The sequence below is a fragment of the Schistocerca gregaria genome, chromosome 4, assembly GCF_023897955.1.
Source record: "Schistocerca gregaria isolate iqSchGreg1 chromosome 4, iqSchGreg1.2, whole genome shotgun sequence".
Classification (NCBI taxonomy): domain Eukaryota; kingdom Metazoa; phylum Arthropoda; class Insecta; order Orthoptera; family Acrididae; genus Schistocerca; species Schistocerca gregaria.
The window spans coordinates 520295601-520316941 of record NC_064923.1 but is presented as its reverse complement, the minus strand read 5'-3'; the positions used below and the strand labels follow the sequence as shown (position 1 = coordinate 520316941).

General features: G+C 38.5%; 1 protein-coding gene across 2 annotated transcripts in view; it reads left to right on the top strand.

The window, feature by feature from the left end:
- LOC126268237 (DNA-directed RNA polymerases I and III subunit RPAC1) overlaps nt 1-21341 on the top strand; it is a 188190-nt gene that overhangs the window by 139991 nt on the left and 26858 nt on the right. For both annotated transcript variants that reach the window (XM_049973891.1, XM_049973890.1), the window contains 2 exons: nt 744-860; nt 4356-4538. In XM_049973891.1, the coding sequence (XP_049829848.1) occupies nt 744-860; nt 4356-4538 (300 nt within the window). The remainder of the gene's footprint in view (nt 1-743; nt 861-4355; nt 4539-21341) is intronic.

Sequence of the window (21341 nt, the reverse complement as noted above, 5' to 3'; positions counted from 1 at the left end):
TTTTTTCCTTTCATCACTTTGTGTGTGTGTATTGGAGGGAGGGGGAGGTGGGGGTTACTGAGAGGAAGTTTCACAAAGGTTTGAAATTATGTGCTAAGTGCTTTTATTCTCAAATACTGCGTGAATAAAATCTAGGCAATTTTGCACTTCAGTTACATTGCCTCACAATTTCTAACTGTAATATTTGACTTATCGTGTAAAACTTATAACATAAGATTAAACCTCTAAGTGAGTAGGCATAATTATACCAAATACTGAACATCAAATTTTGTTACTCTTGGAACAATGGCTGTTACATTGTGCAACACTAAGGCAGAATAACGATGACATATTTATGCAAAGAACATTATTATTGCTGTTTGTAGTTGTGTCCTCAACTCAGGTTGTTGTAAAATTGTATGGAATGGAGTGTGTCTGTTAATGTTCTTTAAGCCATTAATTGTACTTCAATTCTCAAGTGCGGCTGCTAATAAGGCGTTTTTTTTTCTGTCTTGAGTTAAGTGATAGCCTTAGTAATTATTTACTGATGATGCAGTAAAGTAAGTTATTGTTGTCTGCAGCTTAAAATATGCTGTAGAGAAATGATATGCACTGAAAACATACTGGGATTAATTTGTACAAAAAAAGGAAGTGCCATCTAGTACGTAAATCTTGATGTAATGAATTTTGGACATTAGGAGACATAATCTTGAGTCATTATTTTGAATTAATCTTCCTTAATAAATTTGATGAATAACTTGCAGACGATGAAGATGGAACAGAACAGGACACTTTGGAATTCGAACTGAAAGTTAAATGTACTCTCGATCCATCTGTGGATGCCTCTGCACCTGTCCGTGACAAGAAAATAAATGGAAGTGGTAAGTTAAATTCGTAAGTAAAATTTAACAAAAAGAAGAAGAAAAAAAAAGAAAAAAAAACTTTTAATTTGTATTGCAGTGTCATTCTGTTGAAAAATATCCTAACAAAACTGCTTTGATATGTCTTCAGCAAGTTCTTCAGACACTGTTATGGCACACTAGTTTTGGCTGATTGTGTATAACTGTAATATAAGGCTGACTAAAATGAAAGTGTAAAAACAAGTTCTCATTGTTTAAACAGACAGAAGAAGTGAACTTCGATATTATTTGCCTTTATAGTCCTTCATAAAGGAAGATGTACCATAATCTATACATATTATAAATTAAAGTCCCCTGCCACATTTTTCTGTCTGTGAAATATAATATCAGGAACTACATTAGAGATCTTGGTATGGTTTTCATTACTAGACTGATTCATGAGAAAGATTTGTATATGTCACTAGGTCGTCTGGCCATTGATACTTAGTGCCCCCCATCTGGAGCCAAGGTAGGCCACTACTATAAACATAATTATGAAATTTTTACCTGAGTGTCTAGTCAGTGGTCCTCTAAAAGCTTAATCTTATATTCAGTTCTAAAAGGCTTTCCTCCTAATGTCTAGATACACTTGTCAAAATATGTGGGAGCTACTTCTTGTGAGGTTTCACAATAATGTGTGGTGCATTATTTAATAATAGTGCAGCATTAGCACATTCCATCAAAACAGCAAATGGAATAATTCCGTTTATAGATGCTCCTTATGGAAATCATACATATGTATGGGAGACAGTTCTGAGCGTTGATACATTCTCTGAACCTCACACATTCCAAACAGAGTTATGTGTTTCTAAATTTAATATGCATCAGTTACAAAGAAAAGGTAGTTGCCATAGGAATATAAGGAGAAAATGTGCATGTATAGGTTTTATTAGAAAAAAGACAACCTTACATTTTTTTTCTTTAATATATTCTTGTGATGGCGAATGAAAAAACCTTGTCAAATAAAATTTTATTCAGTTTCATTTGTTTCATAGTGTGTTTGTGTATTTTAATGTAGAATTAAATATTAACACAATAAGAATGTCACCTTGGGATAAATACCTAATCATCAAAGAAGATGCAGTTAGCCACCATCTATTACCTGGAAAATTGAACTGAATACTTGGTCAGGATGGCAGCACCGTTGCATTTACCATATGCCTAAGAAGGAGGCAGATGAGGTAGTAGTTGCATATTCTCCAGTCTTGTTACAAGTGGGATACTGTGAACTGCTACTTGTCTGTATGCACCAGTGAATGAAATGAACGAACAGGACATACATGAACAAACAGGACATACAGTGTATCATGCCTTGGCTGCTCAGGGAATTTTGCTGGCAGTATCTGTAAAACCACCTTTAATTACGATTTTGCTATCTTCCTCAGTTGCATATATGGATTTGTTCTCTGTTGTTTCAGCCGCAAATTAAAACAGTGTCCATGTTCAAATAAGTGCCAATTAATTTTATGGTGTTTGCAGTTTCCTCATTCATCAGTGTGTTTATCTTCCAGTAGTTATCACATTGTTCCTTGGCATGATATGTATCTTTCCTACTTTCACAGCTGCGAAAGCAAGCTGACTGCAAGGTCAAGTGGCTAGAGTTTTTGGCTAGTGACACCGAGGGCCTGGGTTTGATTACCAGTAACCACATAAAATTTTTCCCTGGTGGGAAGATCTGGAAGGAGGTCTACTCAGCCTTGCGAGACCAAATTAAGAGCAGCAAAATTGATGTGCAAGTCGCCAAAGTGGCATTATGTTGAAAAGTTTGCACCAGATGAACATTACACAGCATTTGTTAATTAGCAAAAAAGTATCTCTCTCTCTCTCTCTCTCTCTCTCTCTCTCTCTCTCTCTCTCTCTCTTATTCTCTTTCTCCGGGTTAGAGAGCAATGTGCTTGCTGCTCTGCGACTACGGATGTAATTCTTTTCAATATTCCAGATCAGTTCTATAGAATTTATCCCTAGATGATATGCTGGCACTAGAAGAAGAGTCATTTTTATGCAATAGTTTATCAGTGGAATAATCAGGGAAAGGTTAGTGCTCATTAATTAATGCAAAAGTTTTGTTTTTAATTTTTACTGTCTATTTCTGTATGATCGTCCAGAGTTAGTCTGTTTTAGTCACTTATCACGGCCTACATTCAGAACAGTGAAATGTTGACTGATACTGTCATTTGACAATACTCTTTCCACACTGTCACTTTGCCTGCTTTTATTCACAGTTTAATGTACTTGAATCCACAATTTATCTAAATAAACTACTGGCCACTATAATTCTGATGCTTCATTTTTCCATCAAACACCTAATGTAGTGTGCCATTTTTGTATGATCTCTCATAAGTCAGTGAAGTCACCATTGGAGCCACAAGCCAGTAATTATAACATGTAAATCACTCGCACACCATGCAACAGTACCATGTTTTTGTATGATCTCTCATCCAAACATGGTGACTTGTTTATTCTTGCACCCTTTAAAATGAAATACTATAAGTGGATAAGGGTGGTTTCATCCCCCCCCAAGTATCTTTGCTAACTTAGGAGCCTGTTCTCTGTGATAGAAGCTGTGAAGATTTTGCAAATATCACATTTGTTTCTCCTGCTTTGGGGGCAGATACCTTAATGCAGTGCCACTGTGCATTATGTTCCTCCTTCCATACTAGGCACTACTGACTTAGATATCTTACATATCGTACACCTGTCAACACTTGCTTGCACCTTCTGTCACCTTCTCTGTTGGCACTATTGCATCTTTCTCGATCTCATTGTCAGCAAAATTCATGACACTAACTGCGAATTGTCCCAGCTGCCTGTGAAGTTATTTCCCACATTACCTGTGCTCACACTGTGAGCTAGCAAAGTGCACTACTTTGCATTGGATTGTGGCTGAGCTTAATCACATGACCAAGTTAATTACCACTAGAGCCAGGTCTAAAGTTTGCCTTGCTGAAGTTTTTTTTAAAAAAATCTTGTATTTGTTGTGCTAATGTTATTAACATAGAGTGGGGGTGTAATACAAAAGACGTAAACATTCATTTTCCAGAATGTGTGTGTCATATGTTTGCTACAGTTTAATTGTATTATGATTGTCAAATCATACAGACACCATGGAATTGCATATCAATATGGGAAGTGTTTGCTTTTTAATTGAAAAAGTGTTGTGCAGTGAATTCACATATCATTGTTCCTTGAATCAGGATTTCGAAGAAGTTGATTATTCTATCAGTGAGCTGTAATCTTTCACTTTATTTATGAAAAACGTAATACAGATTATGCAAGTCTGGAATTTGAACAAAGTCAAGCTGAGATTCTAAAAGGATGATAACAATTCTCACATTTGTGTATGAGACTGATAAAAATGATTGCCTAATTGAAATTGGACTTCCACAGTGTTGGGGGATTAATATTGAGAAATTTCAATCAGAATACTTCTTGTAGGATTGCTTTAAAATTATAAATTCGTTTCATACTTCTTTCCAGTTTACACAAAACATATGAAATGGCTACCAATTGGAGCCCAAGGAAATATGTACACAGCCCAAGATGTTGGACCGATACATGATGATATTCTCATTAGCAAAATGATGCCAGGACATGAATTAGATCTAAAGTTACATGCTGTCAAGGGCATTGGCAAAGACCATGCAAAATTTTCTCCTGTGGGTATGTACAACATTTTGTTGGCGTTCAGCCTACATAATAATTTAGCATGTGTTTCAGTTTTTCTTAGTTAACACTTTTATGTACCTTTTCTTGGTTGAACTGTCATTGAACTAACATTTCTCCCTTCTCACCCAACCATTCAGGATGAGCTCATTTCATATACTGCTATTATTTACTGGATAATTCTTTCCAGTCTTGATATCACTGTAAGCTACATATTCCGCAAAAACGAATATACCAGGTGTCTGTCCTAACATTAGTTAGGCACATTTTTCCACTGTTTCTGCAGATTTTTAGAGTTCAGTTTTTGTGAGGTGTGAATATTTATCACATACAAATAGTGCTCATTGCGTGTTTCATGTGACACCCAATGTCAGTGGAGGAACTTCATTTTGTTTCATATTAGAATTTTTTATATCAGAATTTTATATGCCCTTTCAGTAGAATGACCCTAAGTCTGTCTAATGTAATATTCAGTTTAATATGTGTGGACAGGAACAGCTCTACTTGAAATATAACCAGTACTCCAGCTGCTACTGGATATTGCTGCTGCATGGCAGTAGGTGTAAGTGGCACAATAAAAGGGCAAGTAGTCCAGTTAAGTGGTCACAAATTTATTTACCAATAGGTCAAGTGCTAGATGATTCAGTGGCTGGCTGTCTGCCCACCCCCCCCCCCCCCCCCCAAAAAAAAAAAAAAAAACAACAAAAACCTCAATATTTGGTAGAGCATAGTAGATATTATTGTATTAGGGATATGGAAACTGCAACACCAGGATGTGTAATGAAAATACCTAGAAAGTGATACTGCTTGAAGTGGTATTAATACATTGGCTCCATGGCTTGTTCTCAGTCTGTCTTAGTAATGCAGTTGAAGACAACAAGAGGTTATACTTACAGGTAATTAAACATATGTTCCCCATGTCTTCCTTACTCAGCTTGTCCTATTTTGTGTGCCAGAGTGCACCCCACTATCTCTCTGCTACTATCATGCAGCAGCACTACTCAGCTACTGGTGGAATACTGGTTATTCTTCATATGATGCTGTTTGTGTTAACACACATTATTAAGCCAAAATTCTGCTAACTAATGTGAGGCCATTCTATCGAATGTGCATATAAACTTCAACTTTTAAAAAAAATTAGTTTTTAAGAAGAACCAACCCTACATTTTCCATTGACTTTGAACATCACACAGAAAATGTGATGATCAGTATTTGTTTGGGCTGACTGTGTCTACATGTTACAAATATCCATGGAAACACCACAGAAAATGCTCTTTACAGCTCTCAAGGGACACATCTAGGTAAGCAATATTTTTCTTTACAATTTATATTTTGTTTTTGTAGTTTCCTGTTTTAAATAAAAAGTATTTATTAAAACGTAGTTGCATAGTAAGAGCAGAAAAACACAGTTGCTGTTTTTTTTTCTTCTCTCTCTCTCTCTAAGGATATCCATTTACTTTGAATAAAATCTTTCATTCCACACTACTGGCCAATGTTGACAGTTCATTCTCTTTCCGATACAGCTAGAAAAGTAGTGACAGGTAAAGGCTTAGGAAAAGAAAGATGGAATTCCTAATTATAAACTAGCCTATCAAAATTAGATAATTGGAAACTGAGAATAAAGTTTTTTGATATTTACATTTACATATTCTCATATACACACTGCAATAATAAAAAACCATACATGTTAGAAAATTCCAACATTGGCATCCTCGTACATAACACAACCAAAATTCAATGTGAATATGAGAACAGAGTTTGCTAGTGCGAAACTGCAGTGCAACTAAGTGACTGTCAACCACATGCAAAAGAACAAGTAACACTGTGCAGAAGTGTGTCCAGTTTTACAATTAATTTCATCCATATTATCCCAGTGAGTGAGAAGGAACTAAACACCATCTGAATATATAAGATACACCAAAGATATCTCGGCAAGTGTTATACAGCTAACAATGTGACGCAGTTTCATATAAAAGCAAAATTCCCTTGCCAATCTAAATCCCAAACAAGATACCTTGTTTGTTAGCAACAAGGAAAGGCATACGATTGTCTCCTCACATCCATGTTGTGATTTGCATGCATCCAGAGCAGAACCAGTGTTACCGTATATAATTGTATTAACATGTCCAAAAGAAAAGAAGTTGAATAGTGGCAGGGGGACTTGCGCACACACACACACACACACACACACACACACACACACACACACACACACACAGGATGTTACAAAAAGGTATGGCCAAACTTTCAGGAAACATTCCTCACACACAAATAAAGAAAAGATGTTATGTGGACATGTGTCCGGAAACGCTTAATTTCCATATTGGAGCTCATTTTAGTTTAGTCAGTATGTACTGTACGTCCTTGATCCACCGCCAATTGGCCCAATTGAAGGAAGGTAATGTTAACTTCGGTGCTTGTGTTGACATGCGACTCATTGCTCTACAGTACTAGCATCAAGCACATCAGTACGTAGCATCAACAGGTTAATGTTCATCACGAACGTGGTTTTGCAGTCAGTGCAATGTTTACAAATGCGGAGTTGGCTGATGCCCATTTGATGTATGGATTAGCACGGAGCAATAGCCGTGGCGTGGTACGTTTGTATCGAGACAGATTTCCAGAATGAAGGTGTCCTGACAGGAAGATGTTCGAAGCAATTGTTCGGCGTCTTAGGGAGTGCAGAACATTCCAGCCTATGACTCGCGACTGGGGAAGACCTAGAACAATGAGGACACCTGCAATGGACGAGGCAATTCTTCGTGCAGTTGATGATAACCCTAATGCCAGCATCAGAGAAGTTGCTGCTGTACAAGGTAACGTTGACCACGTCACTGTATGGAGAGTGCTACGGGAGAACCAGTTGTTTCCGTACCATGTACCCCGTGTGCAGGCACTATCAGCAGCTGATTGGCCTCCATGGGTACACTTCTGCGAATGGTTAATCCAATGGTTAATCCTCATTTCAGTGCAAATGTTCTCTTTACGGATGAGGCTTCATTCCAACTTGATCAAATTGTAAATTTTCACAACCAACATGTGTGGGCTGACGAGAATCCGCAAGAAATTGTACAATCATGTCATCAACACAGATTTTCTGTGAACGTTCGGGCAGGCATTGTTGGTGATGTCTTGATTGGGCCCCATGTTCTTCCACCTACAATCAGTGGAGCATGTTATCATGATTTCATACGGGATACTCTACCTGTGCTGCTAGAACATGTGCTTTTACAAGTACGGCACAACATGTGGTTCATGCACGATGGAGCTCCTGCACATTTCAATCGAATTGTTCGTACGCTTCTCAACAACAGATTCGGTGACCGATGGATTGGTAGAGGCGGACCAATTCCATGACCTCCACGCTCTCCTGACCTCAACCTTCTTGACTTTCATTTATGGGGGCATTTGAAAGCTCTTGTCTATGCAACCCCAGTACCAAATGTAGAGACTCTTTGTGCTCGTATTATGGACGGCTGTAATACAATACGCCATTCAGCAGGGCTGCTTCATCGCATCAGGGATTCCATGGGACGGAGGATGGATGCATGTATCCTCGCTAATGGAGGACATTTTGAACATTTCCTGTAACAAAGTGTTTGAAGTCACGGTGGTACGTTCTGCTGCTGTGTGTTTCCATTCCATGATTAATGTGATTTGAAGAGAAGTAATAAAATGAGCTCTAACGTGGAAAGTAAGCATTTCCGGACACATGTCCACATAACCTATTTTCTTTCTTTGTGTGTGAGGAATGTTTCCTGAAAGTTTGGCTGTACCTTTTTGTAACACCATATATATATATATATATATATATATATATATATATATATATATATATATATATATATATATATATATATATATATATATAGCCGGTAGACAGGCACAATAAATAAAACACACACACAGAATTTCGAGCTTTCACAACGGGCGGCTGCTTCGTCAGGAAAGAGGGAAGGAAAAGGAAAGATGAAAGGATGTGGGTTTTAAGGGAGAGGGTAAGGAGTCATTCCAATCCCTGGAGCGGAAAGACTTACCTTAGGGGGAAAGAAAGACAGGTGTACACTCGCACACACACACACACACACATATCCATCCGCACATACACAGACACCAGTCTTATTCTTGGATGCTTTGACCCTTTTGATGGGGGATTCTTGGTGCATCACAGAATGGTGAACAGTCGGATGTGGTTGTGGGTCGGATATGGTGAACGTACGAATAAACTCTTCTGTCTCGATCAGTTTCTATTACACCTTTTAATGTACAATTGGAATACACATTTTTTAACAATATTAATTTGGTGGAACTCATCATACGTCCACCCACTACCACATATAGAGACAGACAGATAAATTTAAAGAGATTAAGAAATCAAAGAGCGTATCTCTACTTGTTTTGTTTGTGACATATAGTATCACTGGTACAAAATAACGTATTATTTTATATGTGTAAAAAGAAAAGAACAAGAGGAAGGAAAAAAAAATAATAATAATGTACCTCTTCAGAACTACCCCCCACTGTGCACTGACGTCATACAGAGGAGCACAGTGTCTGGGCTTATTTCCCTTTTTATGGGTTGATAACCCTAGCCAGAATGGGCATAACCTTTATTTTTCAGCAATTGGAATTATCCTGCATGGTTACCAATTTATATAGGCATCTCAGCTCCCTTAACACATACGTACATAAGTTTTCCTTCATAATAAAGTGCTTGCTATAAGTGCGTAGTCCCATTATTGTCAGTCAGTATCTGCCCAGTGTTTAACTTGTGAAGCACGCACGTGGAGCTCGAGATCTGTTACCGTCCCTGCTCGCTTTCATATGTTTAATGCAAAGTAAGAGTGTCCATGTTGTGCGTTCACATATTCTACAACGCACAAGTTTTTGAAATCTTTTATGCTGTGACAACTGGTTCCCATATCAGTGGCCCAAGGAATGTATTTCAACTCACGCTCGCACTTACTCAGTGGGAACACCAGCCATACATCCGATATCCACCGACAAGGTAAGTTTCTTGCCGCTTCTACAACGTTGTTGAGCAAGGGAAATTCATGTTTTTACAGTGTTGTCGAGCACAGAAAATTCATGTTGCATGAATTATTGTCGTTTTTAGTTCTCCATGCGCACAGCCACATATCTCACACGCATACTTAACACTTTGCAGGCAGGTTTCGTTTGTTTTTGAGCATCTTTCATATTGTTGCACAAAATTTCTGTAGCGACCTTTCCATATACTATAAACATTAAAAAAAATACAATTACAAGAATAAACTTATCCTATTCATTTGGCAACATGCCATTTTCACTACTAATATACATTGTAGTCTGATTATTATTTTGTTTTTGTACACTTGGTTAAATTATAATTTCGTTACATTGTCCAATTCCAATTACATGAGTAAACTTTCTACTCTCATTTTGTTTTACATTTTTTACATAACATTTATGCAATAAATAGATTCCTTTTTCCTTTCTGGTATATATTGACATACATTTCATGCCAAATTCTCAGTGATTTCTTGTCACAGCATATTTATCAAGTTCAAAGAATTAAAAAAGTAAACAATAGATGCTTCAACAGATTCTATGTGCTGCTTAAATAACTATACATGGCCTTGCCTTTCTAACATTCTCCAGGAAGGATCTACACACTACAGGGTTGAGGAAATTTCACAGAAAGGCATTTATGTTCTCAGTTACATCTCGTTGCTGGTCGTAACTGTGTTCCCAGGAACAATATAGTTTGTTGTTTATGAACACAACGCAAACCTGACAATACCATTCGTATCGAATACTTATTCAATGTTTAAAGTGCACCTCAATATTTACTTGTTATGTTCATTGTATAGAGGATAATCATTTCATTTGCTGAGGTACACAGAGATGTATCATCAGTACTATATGTCATGTACAACGAGCATAAAATAGTGTTTATATATGTAACAAATGAGCAAAAATAGTTCAATGTAAATCAGGTGTTTGATGCTTTCGTGAGTAGTCCATACTCACAGTAGTTAGGTTTCGACCACTTGACTATCTGGTAGTGATCCGCCTTATTTCAGCATTGTGATATGCGATGTACTGCAACTGTATCGTTCTACAAATATTTTCATACTATCACATTCATACATATAATAAACTTACAACTATATTTAGTTGTGGTGTGGCCCTTTCTAATGTTTATAGGGTACCTAACACTCAACAACCTTTTATTTTTCTTCACTTTAGGAGGTGTTGATGCATCGTTCTCTGGAAGAAAAAAACTTAATACTAACCTAAAACTAAATCTTCATAAATAAGTGTACAGTGGCTCGATGGTCACTAGTACCTCTTTTATATGTTGAACCATGTATTCATTTACTTCAATGTGCAGTCATGCTATCACAAACTCATTTAATGTCATGTGTGCGTCTCTACTTACCTTATAAATCTGAAAGATAAAGTGTGTTATGGGCGTGGTGCGACCCCTTATTCAGTTTGTTATTTATATTGTACTCACTTGTTTATCTGCAGCAAGAGTTTTCTGGTCCCTCAGTTACAATTAGTGCTGTACTTTCCATACTTAAATTTGTAAGTATATATAGATATAATGTACATAGTAGCACAACTTCAGTAAATATTTCTTAGTTTAGGATCCGTTTCCGTGTATATAATCCATTAGCTTATCTCTGTTTGTGTGTATAACGTAGATAGTCGTAGTTGTAGTATCGACTCTCCATTAATTTTCTATTTCCAGTTTATGCAATAGCTCATACGGTTTGTTTGTTTTGGGTGCTCCAACACTTTCAGCTGTGTATGGCACGCACATCCTTACAGTTTGTTGACTAGCTTTCTCCCCAATGCGCATGCACTGTGTCGCTCTGTTACCACTAATGTCATGGCAAGTTGTGTATTTCATTGCGCACTGCCGTGCATTTCACAAGTTTGTTTATTCATTTACAAATGGGCTAAGCACAAGCCGAAGCATTGTGTTTAAAGTATCGTCGTCCCTAGACACATCAAAGTAAAGTTCTTCCTTGTCACATCCACTCACCTTACCATTTACACATTTTACATATAAGAAAAAACAAAAAATTTCCTTATCAATTAATAATATAAATTCTGAAATGTGATTTTCCATCATCCTAAATCTAATATTATTATACATATATAGAACTTAGAGGGTATACCTACCTTGATCGTATCTGATAAAGCGAGTCTCAATCAAGCCCGTCCCCCACTCCCCTCCAAGGTCACAGAAAGACAGCCTACCATGACCAGTTACAGTTTTCCAGCATTGCGGTGACATCGATCTCTGGGTTAGGCATAACTTCCATTATGTTGACCATTGGTGATTGGTTATGCCAATTAGTGTATTGAGAGCTCTTGACTGAAATTCTCTTTGCCTCAGTGTGTTATTCGGCATATGTGTGTTACTTTGCAGGCCGAATTTAGCTGCCTGTTGGTTGTTTAGTTGTCTTTTATTGTTTTGCGTTTTCAAGCAAATGGCTGATTAGTGTCAGTAGCTTGTGTCTGCACATATTGTACATACGCACATACGCTACTCACCCATTGTAGTTGTTTTTGCTAAATCTTTGCCCATTTCTTTTATGTCAGCCTTCTCCATTGCCGTTGTGATTACTGTTGCCATTATCATAGGTCTGTGTGGGGTAAGGTTGCCACCCATGTTGTACTACGAATCCGTTGTTTACTTGTTGGTCTGTAAATCTCTGTGTCGTTGCCGGCGTATTAACAGGCTTCGGCTGTACTGGTCTCTCTTTGTATACTAAATCTATTGAGTCTAGTACAGATAGAAAGTATTTGGTGTTTGGGATGGTAATGAGTTTTTCCCTAATGTGAGCAGGAAGACAGCTCTTTTAAATTTTCAACATGTCTACTTGAGATACCAGGTTCATCCAGTGTCTGATTTTATCCAAATATTTTTCTAAATAGCTTCTGAAGCTTCCATACCTGCTATTGATCTGGGCTGAATACTTCACGTCTGAGCCTCTCTTGTACGGCCTCTGACAATACTTATCCAGAAATGCTCTCTCAAATTGTTCATAATAGTGGCAACATGCCGCCATGTCCGTAGCCCATGTCAAAATGTCACTGTGTGTGTATCCAACAACAAATCTAATTTTGTGGGCTTCGGTCTAGGTATGAGGTAAAACACTTCGAAATGCTCTGATAAAGACCTCAGGGTGTGTTCTTTTCCCTTCAGAAGTAAATATCCTAAATTGTCGATGTCTAAGTAACCCTCATCTGCAAGTAATGTTGACAAACACACCGTGTTGTCAGTGACAGGCTTGTTTATGTTCGCTTGTGGGGTAGTGCATGGCAGCTGCACTTGCTCTACAGGTGCAACTACTGGCAAGTGTTGTTGCATTGTGCAACCTTCACTATTTTCCTTCTACAGGCTAATCCCATATTGTGGGTAACCAGTGAAGGTATCTAACTTCTCTAAAAACATAGGTTTGTTTTCTGTCATACGTTGTTTTGGATTGTCCGTAGTTTTAGCAACACTGCCTCGTAACCTTTCCTCTGCTTCCATTAAACCCGAGTCTAATTTAGCTATAAGTCGTCTTTCTTTCTTTTTTATAGCCTTTTCTGCAGTATCTACATCAGTTTTGCATTCTGACACTACCTTTCCAGCGAGGGTGCTGCCCTTATCTAGCATCCCAGCTTCAGCTTTTTGAGTTATTTCCTTTACATCTGCCTCTCTGTTTTTCGGCAAATTGTGACTCTAAACTTAACTGATCTACTCTTAAACTCAACTTGTGAATTTTGTAGGTAGGTTTTTGTATATGTCTTGCAGCTCGTTGACTGCATTTGTCACATTTTTTATTGAAGCATCCACTTGGAATTGCATCTCCTGTATTTGAGAATTTGCTTCACTGAGGTTTTGCAACTCACCTACAAGTTGTTCCTGTTTACGATTTACAGATGTTACGTTTTCTGTACAATTTACAGATGTTACGTTTTCTGTACAATTTACAGATGTTACGTTTTCTGCTAGCGTATTTATATTCTGGGACATGCGGTAATTATTTCTTGTTTTAATTGTTTACCGAGCTCTGTCAACTTCCCAGATAGTCAGTCAGATAACTTAGTGCATATAGCTCTGCTCACCTCACTGAACTGATGACTAATAGTATTCTTGAAATTGTTAAAAGCTTGATTTTGCTGTTTAACCTGCCACCCTATATTTTTCTTATTTTTTGTGAACTGCTGTGTAAACTGTTGTCCTATATTTTCCTGATGTCTTGTGAACTGCTGTGTTACACTCTTAAGCTGTTGTGTTACACTTTCTTGAAATTCCTGTCGTCATGGAAGCTGTTGTGTTATTAGTTCCATGAGTTGTGTCAAATTGTGGGTGTCACTAGCATTTACATTGCTTTTTCAAACTGTTTCCTGCTCTGCGTTCATGACATTGTGAGCAAATAATCAAATAAATTCTCGCTGTCATACGCTTCACTTTCACTATTTGGAAAAAAAACGTTCCTGGTGAGAACTGAGAAATTGTCTCATCAAGCATCATAAAAGCGGCATCATGATTATTTATATTACCAGTGTCATTATTTTTTAATAGTGAGTCACCAACCTATTTGTTGTGGTAGTCGTCGGCCAGTTCACAAGTTGGCATGTTACTTTCAACTGTTCCCAAGCTCGGATTCCGACATCTTGACATACTGCATTTTGTAATGAGTTTTCAACAATGGCCATTTTTGTTGAAAGAAAAAAAAATATTGTGTTTGTATCAGTTCTCTTCATTAAAGCAGACTTATATGCACATTAATTAATGATCCTGATTATTCTGTGATACCGTCTTATAGAATTTAAATGAATTATGTTGTACTCTAATGTTGACTTTACACAATTTGTTGTCTTTCCTATAGAAATGCACTTTCCGTAAAGGATATTATTTGGAAGAAAAAGAGATTACCAACTCTGAGGGAGACGGCAGCAAGCGCGGCCATATAAGCATACAGTGTAACTGCTTCCTACCTTAACTGCTGAAATCCACATTCCTAGCGCGTCTCGTTTGTAGGCAGAATTTAATTTTAATTTTCTCCTTCAAGTTGTTAATAGTCCCAATCTCATGAACATGTAACAAACACAACAAAGGCCTCATTAATTTCTTGTAAGAAAAAGATGAAATCATTTTTCTCAAAAAAATTTTATCTCAACAATTGGAAGTTTGTTCACATTCCGCTCGGTGCTGTCCTGTCACGGTGGCTATTGAATAGAAGGGGTAGGAATAAAATGTGATATAACGGGTGATCAAAAAATCAGTATAAATTTGAAAACTGAGTAAATCACAGAATAATGTAGATAGAGAGGTACAAATTGCACACATGCTTGGAATGACATGGGGTTTTATTAGAACCAAAAAAATACAGACGTTCAAAAAATGTCCAACAGATGGCGCTTCATCTGATCAGAATAGCAATAATTAGCATAACAAAGTAATACAAAGCAAAGATGATGTTCTTTACAGGACATGCTCAACATGTCCACGATCATTCCTCAACAATAGCTGTAGTCGAGGAATAATGTTGTGAACAGCACTGTAGAGCATGTCCGGAGTTATGGTGAGGCATTGGCGTTGGATGTTGTCTTTCAGCATCCCTAGAGATGTCGGTCCATCACGATACACTTGCGACTTCAGGCAACCCCAAAGCCAACAATCGCACGGACTAAGGTCTGGGTACCTCGGAGGCCAAGCATGACGAAAGTGGTGGTTGAGCACACAATCATCACCAAACAACGCGCGCAACAGATCTTTCACACATCTAGCAATATGGGGTAGAGCGCCATCCTGCATAAACATCGTACGTTCCAGCAGGTGTTTATCAGCCAGGCTGGGGATGATGCGATTCTGTAACATATCGGTGTACCTCTCACCCTTCACGGTAGCAGTTCTGCTGTCCCGCGCCATCTGTTGGACTTCTTTTTTTGTTCTAATATAACCCCATGTCATTCCAAGCAAGTGTGTCAATTTTTGCCTGTCTATCTACATTATTCTGCGGTTTATTAAGTTTTCAATTTTATATTGAGTTTTTGATCACCCTGTATATATTGGAAGCCGATTAAAAATTGCTGCTTAAATAATTAAAAGGGAAATTTTGTAAGAATAATTGGAAAAAAAATGGACGGTATACATATCCTGAGTGAACTTTAACTGACATATATATATATATATATATATATATATATATATATATATATATATATATATATATATATATAGAAAGAAACTTCCACATGGGAAAAATATATTAAAAACAAAGATTCCAAGACTTACCAAGCGGGAAAGCGCCGGTAGATAGGCACAATGAATAAAACACACACAGAATTTCGAGCTTTCGCAACCGGCGGCTGCTTCGTCAGGAAAGAGGGAAGGAAAAGGAAAGATGAAAGGATGTGGGTTTTAAGGGAGAGGGTAAGGAGTCATTCCAATCCCGGGAGCGGAAAGACTTACCTTAGGGGGAAAAAAGGACAGGTGTACACTCGCACACGCACACATATCCATCCGTACATACACAGACACAAGCAGACATTTGTAAAGGCAAAGAGTTCGGGCAGAGATGTCAGTTGAGGCGGAAGTACAGAGGCAAAGAAAGTGTTGAAAGACAGGTGAGTTATGAGTGGCGGCAACATGAAATTAGCGGAGGTTGAGGCCTGGCAGATATCGAGAAGAGAGGATATACTGAAGGGCAAGTTCCCATCTCCGCAGTTCGGATAGGTTGGTGTTGGTGGGAAGTATCCAGATAACCTGGACGGTGTAACACTGTGCCAAAATGTGCTGGCCGTGCACCAAGGCATGTTTAGCCACAGGGTGATCCTCATTACCAACAAACACTGTCTGCCTGTGTCCATTCATGCAAATGGACAGTTTGTTGCTGGTCATTCCTGCATAGAAAGCGTCACAGTGTAGGCAGGTTAGTTGGTAAATCACGTGGGTGCTTTCACACGCGGCTCTGCCTTTGATCGTGTACACCTTCCGGATTACAGGATTGGAGTAGGTGGTGGTGGGAGGGTGCATAGGACAGGTTTTACACCGGGGGCGGTTACAAGGGTAGGAGCCAGAGGGTAGGGAAGATGGTTTGGGGATTTCATAGGGATGAACCAAGAGGTTACGAAGGTTAGGTGGACGGCGGAAAGACACTCTTGGTGGAGTGGGCAGGATTTCATGAAGGATGGATCTCATTTCGGGGCAGAATTTTAGGAAGTCATATCCCTGCTGGAGAGCCACATTCAGAGTCTGATCAAGTCCCGGGAAGTATCCTGTCACAAGTGGGGCACTTTTAGGGTTCTTCTGTGAGAGGTTCTGGGTTTGAGGGGATGAGGAAGTGGCTTTGGTTATTTGTTTCTGTACCAGGTCGGGAAGGTAGTTGCGGGATGCAAAAGCTGTTTTCAGGTTGTTGGTGTAATGGTTCAGGGATTCAGGACTGGAGCAGATTCGTTTGCCACGAAGGCCTAGGCTGTAGGGAAGGGACTGTTTGATATGGAATGGGTGGCAGCTGTCATAATGGAGGTACTGTTGCTTGTTGGTGGGTTTGATGTGGATGGATGTGTGAAGCTGGCCATTGGACAGATGGAGGTCAAGGAAAGTGGCATGGGATTTGGAGTAGGACCAGGTGAATCTGATGGAACCAAAGGAGTTGAGGTTGGAGAGGAAATTCAGGAGTTGTTCTTCACTGTGAGTTCAGATCATGAAGATGTCGTCAATAAATCTGTACCAAACTTTGGGTTGGCAGGCTTGGGTAACCAAGAAGGCTTCCTCTAAGCGACCCATATATAGGTTGGCATACGAGGGGGCCATCCTGGTACCCATGGCTGTTCCCTTTAATTGTTGGTATGTCTGGCCTTCAAAAGTAAACAAGTTGTGGGTCAGGATGAAGCAGGCTAAGGTGACAAGGAAAGAGGTTTTAGGTAGGGTGGCAGGTGATTGGCCTGAAAGGAAGTGCTCCATTGCAGCGAGGCCCTGGACGTGCGAGATATTTGTGTATAGGGAAGTGGCATCAATGGTTACAAGGATGGAGGACACAAGCTTGTGTCTGTTTATGTATGGATGGATATATATGTGTATGTGTGTGTGTGTGTGTGTGTGTGTGTGTGTGTGTGTGTGTGTGTGTGTGTGTGTGACAGATGAAAATGTGTGCCCCGACCGGGAGCCACTGAGGACACAGAGGATAATGCAACTGCAGGGTTTTATCTCTGGCATGTCTCCTATGAATCCCACATTCTCAACGTATTGTCCCGCACTACATTCATAGTGCCCCCCGCCCATTATACTCATTACTCGCGGCACATTGCCAATTCTCGTAAGAGTTTGGGCACTGTGTGTGTATTCATACAGAAGAAGAAGATGGTCAAGTGGCCGGTGAGCCTTAGTTAGTTACTTCGTTGGATCATGAACACGATTCTTTCGTAATGATGTGGAACGTGTCAAAGTACACAAGATTCATTTATCCCAAATAATCATTGTTAGTCTTATATACGGTACAATTGTTAATGCTTACTGTATTTCTTTGTCCTATGTCTAAAAATTCATCTGTGGAGTAGAAAGAGTTGTCATTCAGGAATTCCCTTAACTTACTTTTGAATGCCGATTGGTTGTCTGTCAGACTTTTGATATTGTTTGGCAATTGACCAAAAATCTTTGTGGCAGTATAATTCACCACCTTTTGTGCCAATGTCAAATTCAATGAATGGTAGTGAAGGTCACCCTGTCTCCTAGTATTGTAGCTGTGGACTGTGCTATTAATTCTGAAGTGATCTGGGTTACTAACAACAAATTTTATTCGGCTGTATATATATTGTGAAGCTACTGGCAATATGCATGGTAAGCTAACTTACTGATGTGCTTGTCTCCAAAATTTGCAATGACACTAATAGCATAGGTAGCTGAGCTCAATTGTTTCAGTAGATTGTCAATGTGTGTCTTCCAGTTTAAATTCTGATCAATACAGACACCCAGAAATTTTGAACAATCTGCTTTAGCTAAAGATTTTCCCCCACACTCTATATTTATTTCCGGTGTTATGCCTTTCCCTGTACTGAACTGTATGTACAGTGTTTTTTCAAAGTTCAATGGAAGTCCATTTGCGGAAAACCACCTAATAACTCTTTGAAAAACATTATTTGCATTTCCTCAGCTGATTCTTGCTTTTTAGGCTTGATTACAATACTTGTGTCATCTGCAAAGAGAACCAAGTTTGCATCTTCATGAATATAATTAGGCAAGTCATTAACATATATTAAAAACAATAAAGGCCCCAAGACAGAACCCTGTGGTACCCCATTCTTGATACATCCCCAGTCTGAATAATCTGATGCCCTTTGTGTACTATGTGGGTTTACTGTTTCAACCTTCTGCATTATACCAGTTAAATATGAAGTGAACCATCTGTGTACTGAACCATTCATTCCATAGTACTTCAGCTTATCTAAGAGGATTTCATGATCCACACAATCAAAAGCCTTAGAGAGATCACAGAAAATCCCAATTGGTGATGTTCTACTATCCAGAGCATTTAAAATCTGATCAGTGAAAGCGTGTATAGCACTATCTGTTGAAACACCTTTCTGAAAACCGAACTGACATTTTGTTAAAACGTTATTCCCGCTAATGTGTAAAGTTACTCTTGAGTACATTACTTTTTCAAACACTTTTGAGAAGGATGTCAGAAGTGAAATAGGACGATAATTGTTGACGTCTGTCTTGTCACCTATTTTATACAAGGGTTTAACTATGGCATATTTCAATCTGTCAGGAAATATTCCCTGATTCAATGAGCTATTACATATGTGGCTAAGAACTCGACTTATCAGGTGTGGACAAGATTTTAGTATTCTATTGGAGATACCATCAGTTCCATGTGAGTTTTTATTCTTAAGTGAATTTATTATTTTCTTAATTTCAGACGGTGAGGTGGGTAGGATTTCAATTTCATTTGTTTGCACCGGGAATGCCTCTTTCATATAGAGTTCTGCCCTATCTGGTGAGCAGCTGGTGCCTATATTTTCCACTACATTTATAAAATGATTATTAAAAATATTTTCAACCTGTGATTTTTCATTTATAAGCTTTTCATTGTGCTTAACAGTAATACTGTTGTCCTGTGACCTTAACTATATATATACTAAGATGGTATCTGTTCTTTCGGACATGTCCAAAAGAACAGATACCATCGGTGACCATGCAGCTCGTCAGAATGAAATTACAGTGAAATGAGCACTCTTAGCTGCTTACAGGCATTGACATACATCAATGGGGACAGGAAAGCTTTCACAAAACAACTGGAGGACCGTTAATTACAAGTATTTGTCTACCTTCTTATAAAATTATAACTGATTCGCAGAAGTTTTAAACATAGAAGTTGCGCACTTCAATAACCACCCAGAGAAATGCATTTTTTGTATGTAAAATCTGGTGCTCATAAGAAACTCACAAAAAAACATGTTTTTTGCATGTAGAATCTGAACAGAGCTTGATTTAAGTTTTCAATTTTATTGTTAGAATGCATTTCTTTTTTTTTATTTATTTGATTCACTTCAAGCCGTTTTCACACATTCATTTCAAGTAAGATCAAATGTGATGTGCTACATTTAGCTCAGCAATGAACCATTGTGTCCTAACAACGGATAAAGTTTAATGGAAAAAAAAAATCGTTTCGACATTATTTATTTATCTGCCTTTGTACAAAGTTTGAATTTTATTGTGAGAATGCATTTTTTATTTATTTGATTAGCTGTAAACTGTTTTTGCACATTCAGTTCGTGTAAGAACATATTTTACATGCTGCATTTAGCTTGAATTTAAACCGTCATATATCAACTATGCATAAAGGTCACAGTCACAGTTTTTTTTCTTTTCTTTTCTTTCTTCTTCTCCTCTCCCTCCCTCCCTCCTTCCCTCCCTCCCTCCCTCCTTCCCTCCCTCCCTCCCTCTCCCCCTCTCTCCCTCCCTCCCTTCCCCCCCCCCCTTTTTAAAAAGTTTGAACCAGTTCATACAAGTTTATAGTATTGGGGTTGCTTGCTCTAAAAACCTCCCAGAAAGAAGTGTTTTTGCATGTAAAGTCTGAATGGTGAACGTTCAAATAGTGGCATTAGCTGGGCATTAATTTCAGCTCTATTAAAATCCTTTGAAAAGGCAACCAATCAGTTCACAGTATTTGCCTGGGCACCAGTACTCGTTCATCATTCAAACCTTGCTTAGTATACTGTAACATAGCTACTGTTAGACAGATGTTTGAATGGTTGTGCAAATGGCCACTAGTCCAGGCTAAACCAAAAACTTTTTACCCTATGTTCCTAGCTCAAATAAGAACAGAGCACAAAGATAAAAAAACTGCAATTCTATGAACAGCATTTTCAGACATGTTTATTACAGCTCTTCCGTGCTGTAATGATAAAAGGGAGTGAAGAAAAGTAATAGTTACTGAAAAGAAATGCTGAGACCACAGAAATTTACATTAATTTAGGCCAGGTGAGTGGCAAGAACCAAGCACTTGTTGTAAAGCCAGTTCCACCTGCAGAGTTCAGAGAAACTGGTGTTAGGAAGGAGAACTCACATGGCACATGTGTCAAAACAGGCCTCAAGTTTAGAACTGTTACGTGGAGCGTGCTGTGTAGCAGGATATTGTATGTTTCCAGTGACTGGATAATGTAGCATCTATTTATAGCAAAATTTGCCTCCCCCCCCCTCCCCCCCTTCTCTCTCTCTCTCTCTCTCTCTCTCTCTCTCTCTCTCTCTCTCTCTCTCTCTCTCTCTCTCTCTCTATCTATCTATCTATCTCTATCTCTCTC